Source organism: Lepidochelys olivacea (assembly GCF_965140295.1).
Source record: "Lepidochelys olivacea isolate rLepOli2 genome assembly, chromosome: 2".
Taxonomy (NCBI): Eukaryota; Metazoa; Chordata; order Testudines; family Cheloniidae; genus Lepidochelys; species Lepidochelys olivacea.
Genome location: NC_140412.1, coordinates 183136914 through 183164865, shown reverse-complemented (window position 1 = coordinate 183164865; position 27952 = coordinate 183136914). Strand labels below are relative to the sequence as shown.

Genomic DNA, 27952 nt, shown 5'->3' with positions numbered 1-27952 from the left:
CTTTACAGGTGACTAACACTTAACTTTCAACTGTTACTGATAAGGCAGTGCTATTTAGTTAAAAGTAAACTTTAGCAAGTTTTTGAAATCAGTGATTTGATTTAAAATAGTGTGTAAAGTGATACTAGAGTCCATATACAGTAACATTTTGTCTGAACCATGACATCTTTATGTTGTAGCATTTTCACCACAGGAAAAACCCAATATATTATGAAAACTTACTGTGACACATTAAAATAACACCACTGCCCTCAAGTGCAACTATGATTCTTGAATATAGCTGTCTGTGTGAGAGACAACTCAGGACTGTACAAAATACAACACAGACCCCTGCACATTAGCTAATCACAGAATGTTTACATCTTAAATGTTACAAAATATCTCCAATTTCTAAAACACCCCTCTCATATGCATGATTAAAAGAACAAATTGCAATGTCCTCTAAGCCGTAAAGTTAATTACATCTGTTAAAACAGAGCAGAGGTGAGAGACAGTGAGGGGTGGCATAAGAACAGTAAAGCTTCCAGTTGACAATGGATGCTGTATATTACTTTTAGATACCAAAAATGATCAAAATTTTTAAATTAAGAATTACAAGAGTTCAGAAAATATGGATAATAAACACATCTCTAAGATAGCACAAGTGTGCTCTTCTGTCCAGTTGTCCAATTAGGAAAAGTAGAGTGACTTGAGGATGCAATTTACAGGATTTTCTGTAGGATGGAATTGGCCACATCTAAAGATTCATCTTTCACCAAAACAATATCATAAGAGTCCATGTATTTTTCCAGAAGTTCTTCTACCTTGTTAGCAGCATGAATGAAGGGGGGAAGAACACCCAGTTAACATGTTTTAATGTAGAAAAGTCCGCCACCATTATAAAACTAGTATCAAGTCTCCTCCCACCCACCCACCCCCCTCATTATCAAGGTGAAATAAGCATATCCACTGCTAGCTACTGAGGGTTTGAGTTCCACAGTTTGTGGAAGTGAGACTAAAAGCAAGTTTAAAGTTCAAACCACTTATTTAAGAGTATGTATAATAGGCGCTCAAGTACATATGGCTTTTTTTCCCCCCCAATATACATTTATGGCAGGCTGTACTCAAGACATCATGCATAATGATGTTGTCAATGAGTAATAAACCAGGTTGAAACCTGTCGCAGCTCCATGACAGAAAGAGGCTGTAGAATTTGGGAATGGACTTCTATTGTGTCATTAGTGGATGAGAAGAAAATACAGGCAGTATTTTACACCCCTTGAATATGGTATATATTTCAATTTGGAATGCATTTTCACTTTGGAAGTGCCTTTTAGTTTTGCAATCGAAGTCTTGGGTCTCATCCAAAGTAGGAGAAAGTTTCTTGCTTTTAATATAGCAAGTTTGCTCAGACACAGATGTGGGACTGAAGGAAAAAGGGACAAAATTTAAGGAGAGAAAGAACTGCCTATGAAGGTGATTGATTACTTTATAGCCTTTCCCCAGCCCCTGAATTTCATATCCCAGCAAGACAGCTGCTTCAGGAGAAGTTCCAGTAAAGAGAATACTAAAGGATGGGGGAAAGTTAAGCTTCTGCTTTAACAAGTCATTGGTGTGAGGTGAGGAAACCCCTTGAGTGTCAACTCTTTGGAATACATTTGAACTGTAGAAGATATTAAAGTTACCCCTTTAGTAGGTACATAATGCTTTATAGAATGTCTTTATTTTGCTGCTCCACAGTATGTGTGATTAGAAGGAAATATCCTACCCCAAACTTACCAATATGTAAACTACTTACTTTATCATTTAGATAGCCAATCTTAAGAATGTGTTCAACATTTGCAACTCCATCTGCCATAGTTAAGTCTCCCTGTGAATCTCCAAGCAATATGATGTTGCTGTTGTCTTTTAACTGTTTGAAGTACTCTGTGTTCTTCAAGGCACCATCATGTTTGTTATAAACATGAATCAATTCTCCTTTAAATCCCTTTAACACACCCTATTAAACAAATGCTAAAAGTTATTTCTAATGTTATGAGAACAGATTAAATTTCAGAGTGACATGTTTTATTTTGGGCAAATATTTATTCTTTTAATCCTCTTAGGTTTTATGCAAGACTCATTACTATCAGAGAGCAGAAGCATTGCTAAGGGGTTAGACTGTAAATCGGTGATCTGCCATGAGCAAAAAAGGTAGCACACCATTATGCTGCCCCAAGAACAGTCCCAAGTAAGCTATCAACAACGTCGGTGGTTATCTTCTATTTGCTTTGTACCGAGGACAAGGACTGACTATACAGTGCTCCTTTTCCAAATGGCAGGGCAATTAACTGCATCTGCTGCATTAACATACTCAATTAGAGTGTTATGCTGTATTATATGGGTAATACACACTTTATCCCTCTACCTACCCGTTTCAACTCCAGAAATGTAGTATTTCATACTTACATTCTCATCAAAATCCATGAAATTGGAAACTACTTTGACATTAGAATGGTAGACGCCAGCCTGATGGATGACTTCCTCTAGGATGTCTCCAATCCCAGCAGAAAATATGAACACAGGAATATTATGTTCACTGAGCTTATCAAAGAAGTTCTCATATCCTTCCCTGCAGAACAGGATGTAAATACAAGCTAAAACACAGAAAAAAATTGCCCAAAACATGAAAAGTAAATTTTCAAAAGACTTTCCCATCTTCATGGGGAAATTTCCTTAGGCATTTCACTGTATTTATGTTTTCATAGTTTTTTAAGGCCAGAAGGGACCATTATGATCATGTAGTCCAGGGGTTCCCAAACGTGGTTCGTGGCTTGTTCAGGGCAAGCCCCTGGCAGGCCACAAGACATTTTGTTTACCTTAGCGTCTGCAGGTACGGCTGCTCGCAGCTCCCAGTGGCCGTGGTTTGCCATTCCTGGCCAATGGGAGCTGTGGGAAGCGACACATCATAGACTTTCACCACGTAATTCTTGCACTGAGCCATAACTTCTGATTTAGCGAGAATATATCTTTTAGACAGACATTCAATCTTGTTTTAAAGGCTTCAGATGCTGGAGAATCTACCACATCTTTAGGTAAATTGTTCCAATTATTAATTATTAGGGCTGTCTAATTATTAAAAAAATTAAATCAAGATTAAAATAAAGTCCCAATTACTTGCAGTTTTAATTGTTCTGTTAAACAATAACAGAATACCATTTAATTAAATATTTTTGGATGTTGGAGGGGAAGTGTGTGTGTGTGTGTTCGGGGAGTGAGACACTGTGTTTGTGTGTTGGATTGAGTGTGTTCAACACACTGTCTCTTTAAGCACTGCACTCACCAGCCTGAATGCTTGCTCAGACAGCAGCAGCTGCTGGCAGCTCCTACTCCTAACCCAGCGGCAACAGCAGCAGACAAGCTCCCTGTCCCCCAACCCCAACTCAGCAGAGACCAGGTACATGGGCTAGGAAATGGGGACACCCCAGTATCACCCTCCACCCCATGTGCACAGGAGGCTCCTGGTCCCAAGCAGCTTGGCCAGGGGTGGCTCCAAGGCAGGGGCAGGGGAGTGTAGGAGCAGCAGCAGCTGCAGACAGCAGAGCAGCGGGTGGAGGACGTGCCCTCCCCCCTGAGTGCGGTGTCCTGGGTGGTGGTCCAGCCCGCCCACTCATAAGGCTAGCCCTGCTCATGAGCCAGCAGCAGACAGGCTCCCTTTGTTCCCTGCTCAGTGGTGACCAGGTACATGAGTGGGGGTAGGGAGACACGCCAACATCAGCCCCCTTTCTCCTACCCCACTCTGCACAGCAGACAGGAGGCAGGCTCCTGGTCTGGTGCAGTTTGACCACGGGCAGCTCCATGGGGAGGTGGGGGAGGAGCAGCAGTGGAGCAGGGCAGCAGGAGGAGAGGCATCCCCCTGAATATGGCGCCCTGGGATGGGATCAACGCTCATTACAAATAAATGCATTAATTTATTTTAAATTAATTGCATGCGTAAACTGCGATTAATTGACAGCCCTGTTAACTGCCCTCACATGGAATACAGTGCAGACTCTTCCCACCATTGGATCCTGTTATGCTTTTGTCTGCTATATTAAAGGGTTCTCTAAGTATCAGAAATCTTCTCTCTAGGTACACACGATTAAGTCACCTCTTAACACCTTCTCTTTGTTAAACTAAATAGGTTGAGCCTCTTTAGGCTTTCCCTGTTAATACAAGTTTTCCAGACTTTGAATCATTCTTGTAGCTATTTTCTGAACCTTTGTCAATTTGTCAACATCTTTTAAAAAGTGACACCAGAACTGGACACAATATTCCACTAATGGTTCAACTAATGCCGTATATCACTTTCCTGCTTCTATTCTATATGCTCCTGCTTGTACAGCCAAGTATAGTATGTTATAGGTAATGCCTGCATTCTGAAAGTGTTTTGTAATGATGCAGATTCATGCAGCTGAAACTCATTTATATATGTGCACAGATGCTGCACGTGCATTTCCCTTTAAAAAGCAGAGTCTTAATATAATGCTTCTTTGTGGTTAAAAAAGGTTTTTCTTATCTGATGCAACAGTAAAAAACTGAAACAAACTGTCCAGTACCATAGGCAAGAATAAATAAATCCAGACAAATTAAATTCTTGCATCCTAAGGCTGATTTTTAAAAAAACACCACCACACATTCCAAACTTACAGCCAGTTCTCTGGAAGATCTCTTTGGAAATGCTGATAGAAAAGCACTGAATATAGGAGAAAACACTGGCGCCTCAGTAAGAGTAAGGACACTGGGGCAAGAATGCCGGTTATTAAACTTGTCTCTCTTCTTAGGGACAGAATAATATTCCACTATTTCAAAAATATATAGACATTCCTAAATTGTCTTGTTGCTACTTTGTTAGTATTTTCAAGGGCTTAAAGTCAAGTGCCTAAATCCCTGTGGTACTGTTGAAAACCTCTCCTGTATGTATATTTGTGAGGCAGAGAGTTTATAGGAATAACAACCATGTAAGACACCATATCAAAAGTTGTCTGACACAGTAGACTATCTGTAGTTGCAAATATCTCAAGTGTTCATTCTAATACATCTTTGATATCATGTTAATGTATTTTTCAGATGCAAAATAGACACGAGTTATGTAATATTCACATCCAATTTCTTCTGAAAATATTACATATCTACAGTTTTCAACAAAAATGGTTTCCTGATATGAGCAGTAAGCATAATAGCAATAGTGTAGAGTCCACGGAAACACTTTAAATAGATCTGACATGCAAAGAATCTTACTTCAGCATAACATCAGATTCCCGCACGATTTCTGCAAATTTATCCTTTTGTAAACCTTGTTCAACAAGTAAAGTATGTGATTTATTGTACCTAGGAATAATAAAAAAAAAAAAGAGTCAAACTTCCATTGACTTAAGGATTGTAAGGCTCGCATTTAAGTCTGAATTTCATTTGTCTGTAGTAGCATACTACATTTAATTCTTGGTAAGATTTTTAAAATGATCTACTAATGTGAGACACTCTAAAAATACCCTATGACCAAGTTATGATTAAATATGTATCCAGCCAAAACATGGGGAATTATATTTAGTGAATTTGTTCACAAATATATCATTGATTTTTGAGCAGGAATACATTATACATTGTTCAGGATGCCCCAGCTGAGCAGCGTCAGCAACACCAAAATCTCTTTTGTGCAACATTCCCCAAAGAAAGGTGAATTAAATTAACTGAATTAGCAATAGGTCAACTTTAGCCCGTATATTTTAGAAAGACTTTAAACAAAAAAGTTAAATCTTACTTCATTGTGAAAACTGTAAAAAATAAACTCTTACCATTCAACCATGTAAGGATATTTTTCTTCAATGGTAAGATCAGGGTCAATTTCAATAGCATAATAGGTTTCTTTCAGCTGCAATAACTGAAAAGAAAACCAGAACTTTTAAGATCTTTCAATTATAAAAAAGCACTTAGGTGATTATTCCATGTCCAACCTCCATGCTTTGATCTAAATAATCAACTCACTTTATCTGTGATTTTTACTGATTTACTTTACTAATTGTTGGTATGGAATCTGAAATGCTTTATATTGTATTTTGTATGCCGATGTACAGATGAGTGCAAGAAGTTAGTTTGTATACATAAAGATGAAACATAAGTAAACTGCACATTTTGTGAAACTAGATTATTTCTAGTTTTGATAGGAATATACATTTACTTACATTATGCGAGGTTAACAATTTGAGGGCTTGGTTGGTAAACTCCTGACTTCACTGAAGTCAATGAACAAACTCCCACTGAATTCAGCGGGGCCAGAGTTTCACTTCTGGTTTCTTACAGTGCAGCATAAATTAGATCACACTAGAACTAAAATATAATGTGAAATGAATCAGTCTGTACCAGTGATCAATGGCTAACTGATTTTCTGGTTACCTTTTTCCGACATTCTTCTGTGATGAGCTTACAGTTATCAATGACATCTGAAAAGATTATTAAAAAAAGTCACAAGACGTTCCATCAAAAGGACTGAATTTCTCTCAACTTTTTATTTTTTATGCCTTGTATAATGCTGAAGAGCAATGTTTGAGTATGTACTACTGTACCACAAGTTTGCTCACAACTGTTCACACCAGAGCCCACTAGAATGCATACTTGTCTTTCAAGAGTTTGGATTGAAAAAGAACATTTAATTGGAAAGAAGAAAAAAAAACAAACCCAAAATAAAATACTGATGTCCCTTATTCTAAATTTTTAAATTGAAAAGTTTCTCAACATATTATTGTAGCCTGACAACTTTAGCAGCTTGATTTCATTAAGACATATTACCTCGTTTCCTCTGCTTTAAGAGAAGGGTAAAGCATAAATTTCCAAGAGCTGCAGGGGGTTTTAACCATATGACTCTTGCTAATGTCATTGTTATAACCCTAGACAACTCTAAAAATGCATACCACGACATACACAACCCTGTGACCAATAAAAATCTTCTTCAGCAAGTCTAAATTATTGATGCAATGATAACGCTACTGGCATTGTGCACTCTAACTTCAAGTCTGAGTTATTTAGATTTGATCTCATGATATACTGAAACACTGATTGAGAACTATTTTTAAGGTGGAGAGCAATTAAGACATTCTAAAAGCTCATTTATTAGACCGTACAACTCAAATAAATCAAGTGCAGGTGAAATCTCCATATAGCAGGGAAAAACAAGAAAGAAAACTACATGCAGTAGTTAAAAAAAAATCATTTAATATAAAAAGTACTCACTGTGACATGTTGGACATCTTTTTCCATTGTAAGAAAATCTACTTAACGTCATATCAAAATCTGTAATAATCTATTAAAAGAAAAAAAGTTATAAAACAGATGCACAGTAAAGGTAAATGCCTAGAATCTGAATGATCACTACCGATAGCTGTGAGGACAATAGACTTATCACAAGTCTCCTTATAAAGACTCTACTGAAATACTTTACTGTGACGATAGAGAATTAGAACAACAGTTATGATAAATAATCACAATTATATAATATCATATTATAATTAGAGTAATGCATTGAAATAACATGCTTTTTGCATCCTGTCCTGAAGTTATCCTTTTATTATCCACAGTTTGGACATCTCCTGACTTGGCTACCTTATGTCACTCACTATTTAATGACATTAATGGAAAATGGTTAAGTTATACACTTGAATTTAGGAGGTGTTCTGAGATAGTTCAACAGATCTCCCAACTTTGAAGACTTATTGAAACTTGGCTCCTGTCATACACACATTTCACTTTCTGGCCTAGAACAAACAGCATGATTGTTTGTTCATATCTTGCACACATCTTTATCCCATTTTTCACCTGAAGTTTGGCAGCTCCACCTTTGATGAGTCCACAGATAATTTCTTCTACTCTTCCTGGGTCCTTGATATGGACAGTCTTCTTCTGAAATTCTGGCATCTATAAGAAATAGAACAGAGAAGTAAATAAATACAGATGTTTAATTGTTAAACATTAAAGGGCAGGTACTGCATATAGAAAGTTCTGTGTAACATTGAGTAGGATAATGGAGAAGTAAAAAAAAAAAAAATGCCCTAGGACTGCTAGTGGTTCCCAAAGTGTATACAATCTCTGTTCATCCTTGTCAATGCTGCTTCCCAAATGATTTGTCCTCAATTAGCCACTCCCCCCTTTCCACCATTCCCCATGTATCAACTGAAAAGTAAAGGGTTCTAAGGAAGAAGATAAACAAGATAGGCTACTGCAGCACCACCTGCAGTAAGGCACCAAGAAGTAGAAAGAGCTGTGGGTTTAAGAGTGTGTCATGTGCTGTTGTATGCCCTTAAGACTGATGGTTTTATCATGGCTTTTAGTTGTTCCTAAGATGTTCAGTTCACTTATGAAGACTGACCTCAGAATCCACCTCATAATTGTGAGGACTGTGTACAAAACATTACTTGTTCTCCAAAGGTGTGCTTACAGTAACCCATACAGGGCATTCTATGATACAACAGGTCACATTTCAGTACTGCTGGAATGAATGTAAATTCAAGGAAACAAAACTTAAGATGGTACTGTTAGGAGATGGCACAGAAGTTTTGCACATTAACTTTTGAAAAATTGGAAGGACTGAGCAGTCTTACTGGCAGAGTTTTCAACTTATTCAGTTTTGGGGGAGAGGAAGAGACAGCTCAAAAGAACTTGACTTTGGGCAGAGGTAAAGTACAGTAAAAGTTAGTTCATTTACAAGTTTTCATGAGTTAGTACAGTGTTCCAACTGCATGGGTTGCATGCACTATTGGGGAACATTTATATTCAAATCCAAATCTAGTTTCAACTGATAACCCCTTGAGCATATTTGCAGGTTGTCTCCCCTGCCAGTGATAATTTACGTTAGCGGCAAAAGTACCGATCAAGGTATGGTGGTCATTCCAACCTGGTGAGCAGAAGTGCTCCATATATGTGTTGTTATGACTCTAAAGTTAGTAGCAGAAGCTGAAGCACTGCTTACGCTGGTGCTTTTACCCTGTGAATTCTCTGTTCACTGCCCAGCATCATTCCTACCATGCCCAAATCCTCTTTTTCTTGCAAAGTCCCTATGCACCACCTATCACATGCACAGCGATATCACCTGCACCACCTATCACCTGCATCTGAGGCTTTCTGTAACCACCATGGGGACTAAGGGATGTAACTGGCCATGAGTTAATGTTTTCATTCACTGTTCAAACTCAGCCTGCATCAGTTCATGCTTAGCTCATTATCTTTGCCACATAAAACCTAGAAAAATATTTGTAAAAAAGAGCTTAGATTCTCAAGTAACTGATGGGGCTTCCAGAGAAATTCTTATTTGATGACTGATGAGCATCAATCTAATCATGCAACACTGATCTTCTTTCCTGTTCTTGACAATAATTTCTCTCATACTCTACCCTCATCAATGAGCCCTCACAGTGTGTTAAATATATAAGTCGCTGTGGAAATAAAACCCAAATAAAACTAAGAAAACCAACCTTCTTAACAGAACTCTTGTCATTTTCACCATGATGAAATGTTATTTTGTTCGGCGGGGGCGGGAGAGGGGGAATAAATCCTGCAAACGCTGACAATGTAACTGACAATTAAGATGACTCTTAGATTTGTATTTAGACAGAGTGAAAGCATTATCCTCTACTGCCAACCTTCAAAAATCACAAGAAACTGGCATATATTGCCCCCAAACTGCACTGTTTCCAATTTGCTTTGTGATTAGACTAAAGACTTTAAATCAAATGGGTTCTGATAGCTGTTAGGAGGGTAACTTTTCTTATTTTAGGATTGAAGAGCTCTCATTCTTTCCTTCTCCAATCATTTTTCTGCCTCTCTTGGGCCCCTCTCCCAATCTCCATTTGTAATTTATTTTCATTCTTCTGCCTCATGTCCCACAATTCTCTCCTACCCATATTTTTCTTCCTTTTCCTTTCACTTGCTCTCTCAATCTTCTTTCAGTACCCACATTCCCTGGGATCTCTCAGTTTTCAAATCATATAGCTGAGAGGGCAGACTAGTTTCAGTTCCACTGGAAACAATGAAGAGATGGTAATCACTGTTACTAGAGGCAGACCACCTGTAAAGACTATCAGGAAGTTGTATTCACCGTAACTGAGGTGAGTCTGCTTTCAGTTCCATTAAAAGTTACAGGAAATGGCAGCCATTTTGAATAGAGCAATGCTACCAGTAATCAAAAGATTTGGAGAAACTTTGGGGAAAAAAATGCACACCTAAAATTGAGACTTGCAATAACATCACAGTATGGCAATTGTTGCCTGAGATTAACAGCAATTTACGAAGCAAACTACAAAATTTTTTTCTGTGGTTGAAGGCGCTCCTCAGAAGTTAATAAAAATTTCAAATATTTATTACAGATACATACTGAAGCCAGTTACACCAGCTCTCTGCTATGTGTGTAGGATTCTATACTGAGAGCACATTATAGGCAAAATATTTCAATACCAGTTGAGAACTGGTAGAACTCTGCACTGCCACTCAGATGACAAAAATCCATTTCCAGTTGCTCATGCAACAGGCTGGTTCCGGGTGGGAACACTGCCAAGACAGAACGCTCAGATTCTTTTGTAGGAAGTTAGAACTGTCTTGTTTTGCTCACAAGTGATCACTATGGCTCATGAAGTTAGTTTTGGTGAGGAACGTCACTGTTAACACACACATATATACACCCACCCCCTTCTCATTTCAGATTTATTTTCTATGTGGTTTCAGTGTCATATGCTGTTACCTTCGTGAGCACTACATAACCAAGAAAACTGTCTGGACTGGACTGCAGTCTGGATACATTTGTTTTGTATCATCACCAACAACACTTAAAGTTCTGTTGAGTAGTAAGTAAGGTGCCATTTTTATATAGACACATTTCAGAAGAGAACCACTCTTTATACAGTGGTGCAGTCTAACTCAGCATCTGGACCTCTCTTGTCCCTTTTAAATGGATGGATATTCAGTGTTAGATAATCTGAAAGTTAAATTAGGAAAAAATAAAGAATGGGGAATCATTAAAGTTCTGACAAGGACACAGTAAACTCTTCATAAAAAATGCTTGTCAAATCTGTTGGTTAATCAAGAATCCTCTTGTGAGTCCTTTGAGAGTCGCACCAGAGTTGCATATGTAATTCAGCTATAAAAAAGTATTCACAAGAACTATTGTCAGTACATCAGGTGAACTAGAGTCTTATGGTATGAAACAAAACATTGCAATTTTCAACTTTTTCTGAGGCATTTTACAAAACATATTAAAATTCATTTTGCAGTTTGTGGATTGCTGATAGACAAACTGGAATAAATGGGTATTTTTATGCCTGAACAAGAGAATTCTTACAGTATTTGAAAGAAAAGAGTTCCTCATCCTTGATCTGTGGTTCTTTCACTCCAGGAATCTGAAAGATTACTCACCTCTGAATCCTTCCATTTCAATTATATAAAATGGATGTGCATGTTTAGAAGGGAGGGAATGCAAAAATGATATAATTGTCCTATGCAAGTAATATTTCAGACATTATTAGGCTGGCTTACTTACCAAGAAGAGAGAGAATGAGATTGGAGAGAGGTACATTTAAACTTCTTTTTAATTCCCAGAGATTTCTCTGGGCATAGTTCGAATATCTTGACACTGATAATGCTTTGCTTTGGACTAAACCAATTTCTTTTTAGGTTTCTGAAATACTTTTAAAATGCTAGGTTTATTTTTCTGCCCAAAAAAGACTGTTCTTAAAGAAGAAAATGTGATTGTTTCAGTGCATGACATTTTCAGCAAGCATTTCTGGACATAAAGAAAGCATCATGCCTCATCTATGTTGCAAAGTGGCTTACCTCACTCTCACTGGTACTAATTGATGCTGAGAACTTGTGCTTCTCCTTTAGTTCCAATATAGCTTCTACATGAGAATCAAGGAAGAAAGGCAGATTCAATACTCAATATTTCAGAACAAAAGTGCCACTTCCAAAGAGAGGACAACTCATATTAGTTAATAAAATCCAAATCCTGTAATGTAGATATTTTCACAGGCAGAAGCAGGCCTGCATCCTGGGTACAATCTGTGTCCTTCAATAGATTGGAAGTCTCTATCAGGCAGCGTTATGTTAGATCTTTAAATAGTTGAAACCAACGTCTCTACTTATGAAAAAGCAGTGAACTAATCACTTAAACTATAAGTGATAATTTAATTACAAATAAGAATACAAGCTATTACATTTTGACTAAAATATGTTGACCATGGAATTACTTTAGTTTTAGTACATTTTAAGTGCACTACTTTTTATAAGTGATCACTAGCTTCCTATTGGGTACTACAGAGAAAAGTATGTAGGACTTATACTTCAGTACCTTCCCCCCCATGCTCCCGACTGTGGAGCTTATTGTTTTTTGCTGCATTTGTGTTCACGTTCTTCATAGCTGGAGTAGATAAGAGGATCCAAGTTGGGAGGAATTCAGAAGACATACAGAAATGAACTAACATAGGAATGCAAGGTAAAGCCCATAAAAAAAGTCACGTGAACACAGAAATTCTGAATTAACTGTAACCACTCAGGAAAGCTCTAGGAGTTAGCTCAATATACACAAGCACATCAAAAATTCTGATGTATTGGTTGGTTGAAAAAATAAGATGTACCAAGAAACAGAGAACACTTGTGAGCAATTGTATAATTGATGGTATATCACCATCTTGAATCCTGTGTTCAGTTTTTGTCACCTTGTCTAAACAGAAAGCCTAGAAAACAATGAAGATCATAAGAAACCAGGGACTTCAAAAGGATTAGAAATATATGAGAAGTTTAAAGTAAGTTTTATGGAAGTAGTCAGTTAGGCACTCCTATTTAACACTTATAATAAAGATGTGAATGAAGATCCACAGCCCTGGAACATTCTATAGCGGATATGCAGAAGTTACTGGAGTAGCCCATCAGGATACAGTTATCTTTTGGGTGAGGGTGTAAAAGAAGGTGATGGTGTTGAAAGGCAATTCTGACATTGCTGAGGTAGGTTGTGTGTGAGCTTACATGTTGATGAATGAGCTCTAATTGACAGTGCAGATTCAGAAAACCGTCAGTCCTACAGAGCCATAGTAGAAGACAACTTGTATAAAGAAGATATGGAGACAAGTTCTGAGAATAAGGGTAACAACTTGCAGGACCATTCTGTACTTTAGATCTGCATCTCACACATGGGTATGTAGTGAGAAGAATTACTTAATGAGAAAGACAGAGTTTTAAGTTTATTTAGTGTTTAATTTATGGAGCATGATGCTCCTGTTCTTTTGTTTGTTCTTACATAGTGTCCAAGGTATTTATATATATTATTCATGTTTTTTTCCATCATTGCTATTGCATATAAATAATTTACATTACCATGGTAGAATATGGTAGAGAGGGGTAGAGAGAAAATAAAATTAGATCTGATCACAAAATTCATACTACATTTAAAGGGCAAAATCCTGGTTCCATTGAAGCCAATGACACCAAGTGTAAGCTTCAAAATAGAATAAAAGAGCTTACAGGAATCCAATCTGCCTGAAAAGCAACAAATAGAAACAGTGCTTCTAGTGACAGTTGCTTTGTTACATTACAAAATCTACTTAAAAAACTGGTGGCAGATTTAGGTCTCCCAAAACTTTGTTTATTGAAGAGAGAGAGAGAGAGAGTGATGAAGTTCTTAAAACTACAGGGGAAATCTATAGAGCCGATCCAGGAGATGAGTGATAAAATTCATTTTAAGTAGTGCCAGCCTGACAATATTAGTGATGTGTTCATCCATCTAGGTTGTTTGACTGTTATAGTAGGGAGAATGTTAAAATGGACTAGTTTTGATTTATTGGGAATTTATATCCCCAGATATTGATCTTGTTTGGGCCTATATAAAAGGGGAAAAAACATTCATTAGTGTACAATCCTCTGCACAAGTGCCTCTGGCTTATTTAGGATTTGCTTGCAACTGGAGTGATCCAATTTTATCAAAACTGATTCAAAATTCAAACCTACAGTACTAATTTGGGAATGGAATACACAGGATAAGTAAACACCTCAATAAATCATCCTCCAGGCATGACTGTCAGTTTCCTCCACCAATTCCTTTTTCTGCTTTAATAATACAACGCTCTATTATACTTATCTGAGCAACAGAGTCAGACACATCCATATTTTGTGTCCTGAGAGAACAAAGAGTGGAGTAGTTTTCCACTAACAAACAAATATCTGTGAGACTGTGCAATTTCCTGATTTTGACATCATCCTTCTAGGCCACATTTAGTTAAGGCCTCAAACACAATACACTAAAATATTATACTTGGTCAAAGACCTTTTCTGCACCCACTGAGAATCATGAAAAGGATTTTGGTTTTGCTGAAGTGGTGTATAAAATCAAGACATTTCTCCTGGCAGTAAATGTTGATATGGACTTTACAACTTGTGGGAATAATGTATCTGGGTCAGAGACTAGTATTTTAGCATCTATTTTAAATGAGACTTGCAATTACAATTCATACTTTTGAGATAAATATGCAGTACCTCTATGGCTTGAAACCAGAGCACTGAGAGTGGCCTGGGGAGAGAAGGTGAGAAATTGCTTCCCCACCAACCCACTACTCTAGGCATGTCTTTCAGAATCTCCCAAGTGTTCAGAGAGTACCCACAGGAGAGTTATCCTTCCCTTCCCTCTAAATGAAGCTACATCTTTTTGGGGAAAGAAGAAGAGTAGGGTTTGCTGCATTGGTCAATATATTGGGGGAGGGCTACTGACAGTCACTGAAGCCAAGAGCAGGTATCTGAGGGGAATATATTGATTTTAAGGGGGAAGAGTAGGGGAAAATTCCACAGCAGGTCTCCCTCTACCATTTGCTGGAGTTTTGGGGTGAGCATAGATCAAGATCTTGAGGGAGGTTCTTGTTACTGCATAGGTCACTCAGTGAGAACATTGGTGGTCCCCTTTACATTTTGAAGGCTATTGTCACAAGGAAGGCTACACCAAGCTGTTTAAAAAACTACATGAAAGATTTAGATAAAGTGAATCTTTTAACAACTGCAATGTTAATGACAGATATATAATCCCCAGGGGGGAATTCAGTGTCCCCAAAATTAAGGAATTCCACTTTGGATAATTAATTATATTAAAGCATTATTAATATATGTGGGGTTCTGTGCACACGTTCTCATTGAGGCCTAGCTAAACAAACTATTTGAACTTTACAGACCATACTTTTTATGTGTTAAGAGATTTCGGGTAGGGGACACAGTGTGGAGAATGTGAAAAACCTCAATTTCTTTTAAGTCCTACAACTCAAAAACAGCTTCTCAGATTTATTTCAGGCTTTCCAAACAAATCCCATTTGGCCATTGACTAATCAGGGGATATTTCAGGCTGAAGGAGGTTTTTCTAAAAATTTTATTACCTGTAAGTGATAGGAGCTCAAAATCTGACTTGAAACAGAAAATTATTTTCAGTATTAATTGTATTGAGACATAGAAGTAATTCCACAATTAGATCTAGGTGAACATCCTGAACAAGATTAATCATAATTCAGATTTTCATTATCAACTAGTCTAAGATTATAAACACCACTGTTCTGGAGATACCCTGAACGAGCTCATGGAAAAATGGGCAGTGTATTTTTAAACTGATAGCCTTGTAACTCTACACTACTTAGTATATATAAAGTTCTTGCTTGTTTTGCCAAGACTAATTGTTATGCATGCTTCTCAAAAAGAAGAGCTGCTAGAACCCTCCCTCCTCTCCTGGATGGTATAATGATAAAAATAGAAGACAACCTGAGAATTGTACACAGGTTGTTTTATGGAGTAAGGTCTATTTCCATGTGTGTTAGTACTCTTTGTCAAGAGCCTTAGAAATTAGCTGTTTTCTTACTAAATTTGTTGAGAGATGCAAGCTGGTATGCATTCGCTTTGTAAACCTATAATAAAACTAAGGCAACCTTATGGCCATCAAAAATGTTAAGATCCTGGACAAGAATTAAATCAGGTAAGAATTAGTTGTGCTTTAATGTGTATGAATGTTACTAATCTCATGAATTTTAACTGCTATTACATTTGTTTTCAGAATTGTGTGATACAATTTAAGTCTCAACAAAACTAGGCAATCTTCCAGATTCTAAATCAATTAACAACAACTTTTAATTCAGAGGAAACAAGAAAATCTACTTTGATTCTTTATGCCATTTCTGAACAAGGAAGCTGCAACAGAGTTGTGAGGACTAAAAGTTAACTGCAAATTTTATTTTTATGCTGTGGTGGTGACGTCCAGTAACATTTTAAAAGCCAAGAGGAGCTCTCACAGAGCTCAACTTGCAAAAGCAAACTAGCATTTTAAAAATTACTATGTGATTAGATTTATTGAGGGAATTGGTCCAAGGCCTGGGACTCGCTATCGTATACTCAGTTATGTACCAGTACCAAAATGATAGCGCAAGATACCAGTGACAGTTTCAAAATCTGATATTTTGGAAACCATGGTTAATGCCACCTAAAAGTTGGAAATCTCATTTTCCTGATGACCTACAGTAATTGTTTCATGAAATCTGACGTACAAACCCCACATCACTTTGATTACTTTCATTTAGTTTCTCCTAATCCCTTTTCACATTTGATATGATTGCAGGGACATTATTTTGAAATATGCTAAAGCTATAAACCAGTGCTGTATCTGTAAACTTAGACTGCAGCTTTCAGAAGGCATAAAGCCTCAGTTTCTAACTTCTAAAGTTTGAAAGTTAGAAGCTGTAAAAAGCCAAATTGGAATTGAAGTGTGTGTAGTAAAAACAAGAGTGCAGTAAAAAAAATATGATTTTGAAGTAAGATACCTCAAATACTATGGCAAGAAATGCTTTGGTGACCTAGTAAGCTTTACTAAGTCATAGTCTTAGACTGCTGATCAAAGAGGGAAAAAAACCTGATCTTTGCAGTTATGACACTCAGATATCAAAGCGCTGATTATGCTAATTTGTAGCATATTTTGCAACAGTACTAGAATCCTAAAAAGTGTAGCATAACGGGACAGGGAGAAGTTTTTATTTAAGACCCAAGCATACTAAATATGGGAATATGTATTTTAATAAAAAATAGAAGAAATAAAAGAAAACAAATTTGAATGTTCAGGAAATTAGTCAAAAGCGTTTTCCCCCATTTCAGAATTATAAGATTGATTGATATGTTACAAATTTCTGTGCTTACTGCAGCACTGGACTCTGACTTGGACATTTTTGGAAGAAGTGCATGTTTTAAGAGGTTATTCTTGGACAATTGACTGACAGCACTTTTTTTCATGCATTTAAAAAGAGTACCTGTGCGTTGAGCTTAGGGCACTCTTGCTTCTTCTGTCCTTGATTTTGTCCTACTGCAACAGCATAGGTGGTAAGCAGCGTCCAGAGATGCAGGGCTTGCATACAGGCTGCCAACAAAAACCAAGTAAACCTCTTAAAGAAATGGTCTGCTACATTATCTGATTTTTTGAAAAAATAAAAATAAAAAATGATTTTTTGCTGTATACACCTAAAGACATGGACACTTACAGTGTATATTTAGACCAATTTGAAATTACCCATATTTTAAATGATACCAATGCACATTTTAAATATTCCTCTTCATATAAGAAATTAATCTATTAAATAACTAGATCAACCATTTTTTATTCCCTTAATGCTGTTTTGAAGTCTACATTATCAGACATTGATTTTTTAGAAAATGTATTAAGCTGTCAGAATAAGCAAGCATAAGTAACACACAACTGATAATACTGGCTTATAAAATGCAGACAGAAGACAGTGCCATTTCTGTTTACACGAATTGCACACACTTACCGGAGGGGTTTGCCGGAGCAGCTGAAGGAGTGAAAGAAAATTCTTCTTGCTTGGGAAACACTAATATAGCAGCACAAGGTGCAGTTGAGGGCGTTTCCAAATACAGCCTGACTAATCCCTGTGCAAAAACCCAGGGTCCTGTGACGCACATCAGCAATGCACAGCACTTTGTTATGCTCAGCGATACAGCTTACAGACGATCAGCTGGTGCACCAACAACAGAACCTTTGACCTTCACTGAATGAACAGCTTTGATGGATGCAGCAGGCAAATTTGGATTTCTGTAACAGAGTAAGGCACTTCTTGTTTTGCAAAGCAAAAGCCTATTTCTTTGGTATATTTCTAACCTTTTCCTATCAAATCTTTTAAAAGTGCCTTAGGACAGCAATGAATTCCCTACATCTCATTAATAAAAGGTATATGCAAGTAATTTAGTAGAAGAAACAAATTACAGGAAATTAAGTATTTACAGAGCCATAACTTATCTATGCAATAATGAAGCAGGAAATCCAGGAGGATTGTTTGTTAGTATTTGGGAGGTGGACAGCCTCTATTAACATGCTTTAGCAATTTTGTCATTAGGACCATTGCCAAACTGGATGAAGAAAAAAGTAATTGGGTGGGGTTGGAGAGGGAAATGGTATTGAAAAGAAATTATTTTCTTATTGTAAAGCAGTGGTTTTCAACCTTTTTTCATTTGCAGACCCCTAAAAAATTTCAGATGGAGTTGTGGACCCCTTTGGAAATCTTAGAGAGAGTATGTGGACCACAGGTGGAAAACAACTATTGTAAAGGATAAATATTTTTTCCCCCAGAAAAATAGTCTCATTTCCAGACTCTTCAGAAAAATAAATGTCATGTGAATTCTATGATCGTGAAAGGTTCCAATGTGACAGGACAAGTGCAAGCTTCTCTATTGCCCCACCAAAATCTGCATATCCTTAGGTTTTTGGTGGCTCTTTCACACCCTCAGAACTTGTCCCGTAGACATCAGGGCAGTTGATGGTACAGCCATAGGCTCTACAAACACAATGTTAGAAGGTGCTGCAACTGTCACAACGGGAGAGAGAACAGCAGCAGCCAGGCAGGTTGCAAAAATAAAATTCTAGAATTTCATCTAATGCCAAGTTTCGTTTAGAGTGAGTCATTATTTTCTTCATTTTAAAAAATATCGATACACATTTTTCAAATAGTAGAGTGGATCAGTGTATGTTGTATGGTAGCATTCCAATCTCAGGTTGATATGCACGCATTAGTCAGCCTATTTACCATTGTGGGACGCATCCAATACTACCCTGAGGATGTTACATGGGCTGCAGTTGTGTGCTGATTGGGCCGCAGGTTGAGAACCACTGGTCTAACTAACCCAAAGGGACTACCTGCAGGATAGGCAATGGTTCATTCTTTGTACCCACCATGCCCTGCCTCTGAGACTACTAACAAGGGCCCTAAGTAGTTATGTGGTCATTCTATCCGTTAGGAACTGAATAAAACCAAAACTTATTTCTCATAGGTTAGTGCACTCTTACACAAGCAGGAAATTTGTTCCAGACCACATTCAAAATATAATGCATCCCTTCCAAAGGCTACACATTATGATTTAGAAGGTTAATTTGCATAGATGTTTACAAACATTTATAGCTTCTGTAGGGTCCAATATCGATTTGAGAGTGTTAACATGCTTTTGGTTTATAAATGGTCTATAAGAATGTGTTTCAACTGAAACATGGTATACATAGTAATTTGACCAAGTCTGAATTATTTAATATAAAGACAGACAACTTTGCAGCCCATAATGGAGACAAGGATTTATATTTTAAATATACTTATGAAAACTGTGAAAAGTTGTCTAGTATATGAATATGTATTAAGGTAAGGGCTTCACTCTATATACTTTTAGTTCATCAGAAATGAATCAAGATTAACTAAGTCTGTGTCACCTTGAAGGCATGTTAAAGCTCAATGGTATGGATTGAAACAGGTCTCACAGGATGTCATTATCAGTGTGCTGGAGTCAGATATTGCAAACAATGGAAAAAATGATGGGATATCAGTACCACTAATGCTGCTTGGGTATTGTTTAGAGGGGAAAGATAAACCTCATGATACCAAGAATTTAAGGAGGAAAGAACGCTAGCTTGCTCCCTTAAAAAAGTACTACTGTACTTTATAAGTGAGCTGAAAGTCAGGCTGAATTAAGATTGAGCGGAAATGTTAAAATTAGCTCTTAATTTGTACATTGTATAAAAAATGTAATACTAAAATGTAAAACCAGCATAATCTTCATACATTTCAAATAAAAAAGCTACCATGTTATATTAGCAACACATTTCAAATTAGTAAGAGTGCCCAATCTTAAATTTTTGAAAGGATAACTCAGTTGTGTTTTCACATTATGAAAGTGGGATAGCTAGAAACGAAAGACCTAACCTACAATTTAAAATGACCTTGTTTAAAAAAAATAGTTGCCAGATACATCTGCTACTTTGACACAGGGTAAATGAAATAAAGCATCGCACACAGCAGAGGGTAACAGTAGAGCAACATGGTTATTTATTACAGATCAGATCCTGGTCACGCTGACTTCAGTAGGACCAGGATTTAGCCTAAACTTCCTTCAAACTTCTGTACAGAGACAAAATTAAAATCACTATCTGTTTATTATGAGATATGAACAAAGCCCAGCATGACCTCTGTACAATCTTTACTCTCTCAGTACTGAAGGTCATTTTAAAATAATTTAAGTAGCACAGAGGGAGGGATAATTATTTCTGCAGATAGAGGAGGTTAAAATAGAACCCTTCTGGCTGAGTACTGTAGTAGTAGAGATTTTTCTGGAAACACACTTTCAGTACAAAATATTCTGGGAAATTAATTAACAGAAAAATAAGTAGTCAGAAATGTTTGGTTTTTGCAATTAATATTTTAAAATTATGAATATATTTTAATTTGAATTTTTACACTGTTGCTCTATGTCAGTGTTTCTCAGCTAGTAGGTCAAGATCCAGTGGGGAAAAAGGGGATGGGGTTGGGGCAAAGTTGGCGTCATGATGGCACTGTGGGGTTGCTAGGCATAAAAAAAAAAAAATTAACAGTCTGAAGCAAAGGTAATCTGATTTTCCACATCTCTTTACTCTTCAAGGTCAGGTATTCTGTCAACCTCTTGAAACACATACCCACAAATTATGTAGATGGATTAATTTATCATTTTTTGCTGTTTTGATTTTTACATTTATAGTAAATTAAAGTGAGTTGTGAATATTTGGCTCTCAATAAGGAATTATCAACCTGAAAAGGTTGAGAATCATTGCTCTATGTAAGATTTACTTTTCTTTTGGTTAGAATCAACTTAGAATGAACTTATGTTCAGTTCATGTGGTATTTTGAGATTACTGAATTTTGTTTTTAAATACTCCATTTCCACTCAGGAGTTGTACATTGCTTTACTATTTTTTCTGGTGGATATACTATAGTTGGACAACTGAGTATATCCATATAGATATTAGCTATTTTCACATTTCTTAAATAAGACAATATCATTTCTTGCTTTCTGTTGCAGAGAATTTTGTAGTATGTTAAGAAATTAGATGTATGATCAGAAAACATATTTCTGTAAACACAGACTAAGATTTGTGGGACATAGTTTTCAAGAACTTCATAAGAAACAGCTATTAGCAAGTGGATGAATTTCAGATGCTAAGAAACTGCTTGAATTATCATTTCCAGAGAAAGAAGAGTGCCAACTCAGCCTTACTATTCTAATACCAAATTCAAGCAAGAGAGAGATTTATAAAACAAGTCTATAAGAAGCCAATCTAAAACCATATCTTCCCTTCAACCTTAATGGATAAAACAGATGGAATGGATACGCAGTAGTAAACTTGTATCTTGATACCAGCAGGATATTTGATATGGTTTCAGTTGACAGTCTCCTAGGGAAATGAGATGCAGGTTAAGTAACTGGAGGTAATATAGAGCTGCCAACGGGGTTCTGCAGGAGTTCTGGATCCAAAACCATTACTTTTTTCTACAAGAAAATTGGAGTGTGGAACAGAGATTATGCTAGTCACATTTATGGATGATTAGATGCTGGGAGACACTAACGATACGATAAAATTTAGCATAACCTTTAGAGAAATAGGATGAAATCAAAAAGTTACAATTCAGAGAAATATGAAGTGGCTCAAAAGTAATAATCAGACTCAAATACAGATGGAAGATAACCGCGTAAGTTGAAGGACCTCACAACTTAAACAAGCAAGATAATTCTGCTCTACCCAACACATTGTATGCCTCATTTAGAGTAAAGGATTCAGTCAGTGGCTCCAAAAGAACAGACAAATGAGAGAGGCAGATTTCAAAAGAAATAAACACCAATAAAAAGATCTCAAAAAATAAAATCTAAAAGGTGAAGCAAACTAGGCACATTAAACTGGGAAAGTCTGGATAGAACAGTCCAAAAATAAGAAAGGATGTATACAGAAGAGAGAGGTATTTTCATTAGTCAGTAAAATCAAAGTATGATGAACGGATTAAAAGGTGCAGCAACAAAATTTTAGGTTAGATACTCAGAAGATGTTTATATGCCACCAAACCATTCAAGAAAGTAAAACAAGCTACCAGGGAAGGTGAGGAATCTCCTTCACATGAGGTATTAAAAATTGTATGCAATATCATTTTATCAGGGATAATAAAATTCCATCTCCACATATGATGCAGGAAAATAATTAGGTGACCCATTAGTCGTCCTTTCCAACTTAAATGACTGTATGATCATAAATGAATTAGAGAAGACATAACCATAAAAGCTATTCCCATTGTGGCTGATTTTAGACATTAAAATTTTGGCTCAGTATGTTGTATATAATATGCCATTTTCCCAACACAAATTTTGAACCATTTGGAATTTCCAGAACTATAAGTCAAAGCACCACTGTAAAACAGCGGATGAAAGCAGTTGTGTAATCTTACAGTTGGTCAAAAGTTACATATAAATATTCAAGATGAATTATTATATTATTTTAATGCCTTTTACATTATCTGTACTAAAGAAGAGAAGAGTCAGTTATGCATAGAATCATAGAATATCAGGGTTGGAAGGGACCTCAGGAGGTCATCTAGTCCAACCCCCTGCTCAAAGCAGGACCAATCCCCAACTAAATCATCCCAGCCAGGGCTTTGTCAAGCCTGACCTTAAAAACCTCAAAGGAAGGAGATTCCTCCACCTCCCTAGGTAACCCATCCCAGTGCTTCACCACCTTCCTAGTAAAAAGTTTTGCCTAATATCCAACCTAAACCTCCCCCACTGCAACTTGAGACCATTACTCCTCGTTCTGTCATCTGCTACCACTGAGAACAGTCTAGATTTATCCTCTTTGGAACACTGTTTCAGGTAGCTGAAAGCAGCTATCAAATCCCCCCTCATTCTTCTCTTCTGCAGACTAAACAATCCCAGTACCCTCAGCCTCTCCTCATAAGTCATGTGTTCCAGTCCCCTAATCATTTTTGTTGCTCTCTGCTGGACGCTTTCCAATTTTTCCACATACTTCTTGTAGTGTGGGGCCCAAAACTGGACACAGTACTCCAGATGAGGTCTCACCAATGTCGAATAGAGGGGAACGATCACGTCCCTCGATCTGCTGGCAATGCCCCTACTTATACAGCCCAAAATGTTGTTAGCCTTCTTGGCAACAAGGGCACACTGTTGACTCATATCCAGCTTCTCGTCCACTGTAACCCCTAGGTCCTCTTCTACAGAACTGCTGCCTAGCCAGTCAGTCCCTAGTCTGTAGCATTGCATGGGATTCTTCTGTCCTAAGTGCAGGACTCTGCACTTGTCCTTGTTGAACCTCATCAGATTTCTTTTGGCCCAATCGTCTAATTTGTCTAGGTCCCTCTGTATCCTATCCCTACCCTCCAGCGTATCTACCACTCCTCCCAGTTTAGTGTCATCTGCAAACTTGCTGAGGGTGCAGTCCACGCCATCCTCCAGATCATTTATGAAGATATTGAACAAAACCGGCCCCAGGACTGACCCTTGGGGCACTCCGCTTGATACTGACTGCCAACTAGACATGGAGCCATTGATCACTACCGCTGAGCCCAATGATTTAGCCAGCTTTCTATCCACCTTATAGTCCATTCATCCAGCCCATACTACTTTAACTTGCTGGCAAGAATACTGTGGGAGACCATATCAAAAGCTTTGCTAAAGTCAAGGAATAACACGTCCACTGCTTTCCCCTCATCCACAGAGCCAGTTATCTTGTCATAGAAGGCAATTAGATTAGTCAGGCATGACTTGCTCTTGGTGAATCCATGCTGACTCTTCCTGATCACTTTCCTCTCTTGTAAGTGCTTCAGAATTGATTCCTTGAGGACCTGCTCCATGATTTTTCCAGGGGTACACAGTGGGAGCCACTTAACTGCTGTGACTAATTGTGTGGCTCCAAATCAAAACAGACTCTCCAATATACAGAGAATAGTTTTAAAAAAATTCTTAAATGACTGTGGGAAATGTAACAAACAAATAACAAGTTTTCTAGTTAATTGCTGCTCCGTGGAAAACAGTTTCTTAATAAATTACTTAAAGTTATAAAGTGATGTTACACACAATGGTGCTGGAACTAGGGGTGTTACTATACGCCCTGGCTTGAAGTAGTAATAACAAACCGCAAATACATGGTTTCCATTAGCAACACCCCTCTATAAAAATTGGTCCGTCACCCTAGGTTACACACGGATACGGGCCCTGGTTCAGCAAGGTAATGACGCATGTGCATACTTTCAGAAGGTAAGTAGCCCACTGATTTCAATCAGCCTAAACATGTGCTTGAAGTACCTTGCTAAATTGAGGCTATAAGGAACCTCAATTAAGGTCACAGTGGTGACAGGAGTTACTCTGTGCTTGAAGGATGACTGAAGATAGTTCTTGTTTTGGCAAAACAAAACCCCCCAAAACCAACAACCCTACATTGAGACAAAAACAAAAAAAGTTATTAATCAGTGACTGTAGTTAAAATAGATGTGGCCCAATTGTCCGTTCAAAACCTTCTAGAAAGCAACAAGTGTTGTGATTCCATACAGAGCTCATGTTATCATTTGAAGGCATAAAAAAGAACCACAGCATTAATGTCCCTCATTTCCTTCCACTTACCTAGAGCTTGTAATAGAATCTCTGTAAAAGCAAGGATGGAGCTATACTGGCAATCAAATTGAAGAACTACAGTTTCTGGGAAGAGTGACCTTTCGTTCTCCTTTGGGTATTGACAGTAGAGAGCCCCATTCTTGGTAGACTTATTAGCAGTAGCCACCAAAGGAAATAAGGATGAGAACTAGTTTAACTGCAGGATTTCTCTTCTGAACTGGGTATTACACTTAATTACCAAGTCAAAAGAATAACACACTGTTTGAACTGAGCTTCAGGTAAGTTTGTATGCAAAATTTTAATCCTCTACTGCTCTCCCTGAGCAAGTAATAACTAAGGCCCTAACCCTCTAATGAGCTCCAGATGGGTGAGCCCCTGAACAAGGCTTCACTAATTTCTTCAAGAGATGGAGTTTGGAATCTTACTGGGTGCGAGAGTTCCATGGGTAAGGCTCAAGAAGACTAAGGGTGAAAGCAGTGTGGATATGGCACAAGACTGAAAGTTTGCATATCTGGTTCTATTCTCAGGTCTGACTAGGTGACCCTGGCATGTCACTTCATGTCACTCTGTACCTCACTTTCCCTCTCATCTGAAAAATGGGGATGATAATATTTTGAGATCTACTTATGAAAACCAGTATGTACCCTTAGTGATCAGTAGACATCTGGGAGTGACCTTTACTCAGGAACTGTAAGTACTCGGAATACTGGTCAATAAGTGACATTTTACCAAGCCACAACGTGTATCGCTTGATGTTTAGGAAAAAAAATTATTGGATGGCAACAAAAATAAACTGAGCAAAAGAAGAGAACCGTGGCCAGGAAGAAACTCCAAATGGAACAGAGCTAGAGTTAACTACCAAGACCAAGGGCTGAAGGGTTCTGACCTTCACCCAACTGAGGCAAGAATAAAATGAGCCATACTTTTGTCCCTTGGGTCTCAACCTTAGGCTTCATGTATACAGTGCTATCAATCAAAGTAGCTTCCTGTGCAGCACCAAAGGCACAAGCTCCAAGAGTATGAATATATACAAAAAGTAGGTGATTTAACTTTCCCTTTAGAGACAACCATAAATGAAGAACCTGCTTTTATGCAGAGACTTTCCACTCCATTTTTCTCTTTCCCCCACCCCCAACTGTGAAATTCAAAGAAGAAACTTCTGCTGGGCTTTAATATTTATATTTTGGAAGGTGACGCAACTCTCCTTCCTCCTGTATGGAGACAGGAATGCTATGATTTTTCTGGGCATGGCTTCACTTTTTAATTATTCCCTCTAGTTTTGTTCCCTCTTTCCTGCCTCTTCCAGTCTTTTCTCTAACAGATTACTCCCTAACATTCAAGTTCTCTGCATTTCTATCCTCGCCTGATCAATACTGAGCAGCTCCCTTTAACGCTGGTATGGTAATGGAGCAGCAGTGTTAGAGAGACCTGATCAGTTCTGACCTTTAGTTAGAGAACACCAGGTCTTTCAAGGAGAGAGGGAATTTTACAGCCAAAGAACTTCCTCCATCCCCCAACCAAAAACATGCAAACACAAAAAAACCCTGTACTGGAGGTAAATTTACATTTAAGGTTGCTACTGTAAATAAATGCTTACATACAATATTATAATATTAAAAACCTAAGCATGGAAGTTACAGTTGGAAAAGGTAATAAGTTATGTAAATATTCTACTGCCCTTATAAGTCATACATTTAATTACTAAGAAATGTGAAAATTCATCTTGCACACTAGAAAAATGTAATTCTGACCCACACCACTTATGACTGTTTTCAGCACATAGATTTCTAATTACATATGGTACTTGTCACAGTCCAAATTAAACATCTATTTGTTTGTATGTTGAAAGAGTTTGTAAATGCTTTTTACCTAGAAAACACACCTCCAACACAAGACTTTATCTAGAGTGAAATTTAGATTACCTAAAGTCTGCACAGAAGTGGTTGTTGCTGATTCTCTTTTTCTCTTATCTACCAATAGAAAAAAAATCTGCTTAAAATCACTAAGTCTAAGAATGCTGTATCTAGATCAAATAAACTCTGACCCTTGAAAAGTAGAGCTGCGAGACCCAATTTGGAACTAAAATCCCCAGTCCAAAGTTTAATCCACAATGCAGTCCTAGACATCAAGCTACATGCTAAATACTTGTGTAGGAATGTAATGGTGTTAACATATTACAGATAAAGTTACCTACTAAGGCTATCAAATTAGTTCCTTTCTTATCTTTTAGGATCCCTTATAGTATGTCTTCTTAAAAAGTTCCTTCAGATAATCCAGTAACACTAAGGGTGAATTTCACACTTCCCATGAAGAAAAGGAGTACTTGTGGCACCTTAGAGACTAACAAATTTATTTGAGCATAAGCTTTTGTGAGCTACTCTTTTTGCGAATACAGACTAACACGGCTGCTACTCTGAAACACTTCCCATGCTGACTCCAAGGAACCAGGCTCTGTGTGGTTAGGATGGTGATGAAATGTATCCCCTCCACCGCTTCATAGGTATCCCTGGTTACTTGATCCATGAAAGTGTGAATGACTCTGTAGTACAATAGGGCACCCACCTGGGGAGCAGGAGATGCTGAGTCAAGTCCCCCTGCTCCAATCACTCTGTTCTGCCTCTGAACACTCCCTCTGCAACCAGCTATTCAGAACTGAAATAGAGCTTGCCTTTTGTATCACGCAGGGAGTGCACAGGGGCCTCTTGAATTGCTATTCTGCCTGGTCTCCTCCTTCCTCTCCAGTTTCATGACAATTTTTCCATGCTCAACTTCAACAGAAAGACCCCAGTCCATTTGAACAAAAGGCCTGAGATTATCCTATATCTGCATTTAAAATGGTATTACGGGTGCAGAAAATATCAAAACAGTGGACCATAGTAATGCAGTTTATTATTACAATAATTAATATTTAGGTTGCTAAATGGTAACTAATATGTTTGTAACAGGAAGGGAGAATATTAAAAGAAGCAGGGTTAAGGACAGAGACATTTTTATGGCATTCACT

The 27952-nt window shown here is 37.6% G+C and overlaps 1 protein-coding gene across 1 annotated transcript in view; it reads right to left on the bottom strand.

The window, feature by feature from the left end:
• Positions 1–146: 146 nt before the first annotated feature.
• Positions 147–27952, bottom strand: part of NT5C3A (5'-nucleotidase, cytosolic IIIA) — a gene marked incomplete at its 5' end in the record, with an annotated part of 35653 nt that continues 7847 nt past the window's right edge. The window contains 9 exon segments of the mRNA XM_084619546.1: positions 147–803; positions 1778–1978; positions 2428–2590; positions 5239–5328; positions 5793–5878; positions 6391–6437; positions 7225–7294; positions 7807–7905; positions 17286–17392. Coding sequence (XP_084475672.1) covers positions 702–803; positions 1778–1978; positions 2428–2590; positions 5239–5328; positions 5793–5878; positions 6391–6437; positions 7225–7294; positions 7807–7905; positions 17286–17392 — 965 coding nt within the window. The 3' untranslated portion in view covers positions 147–701.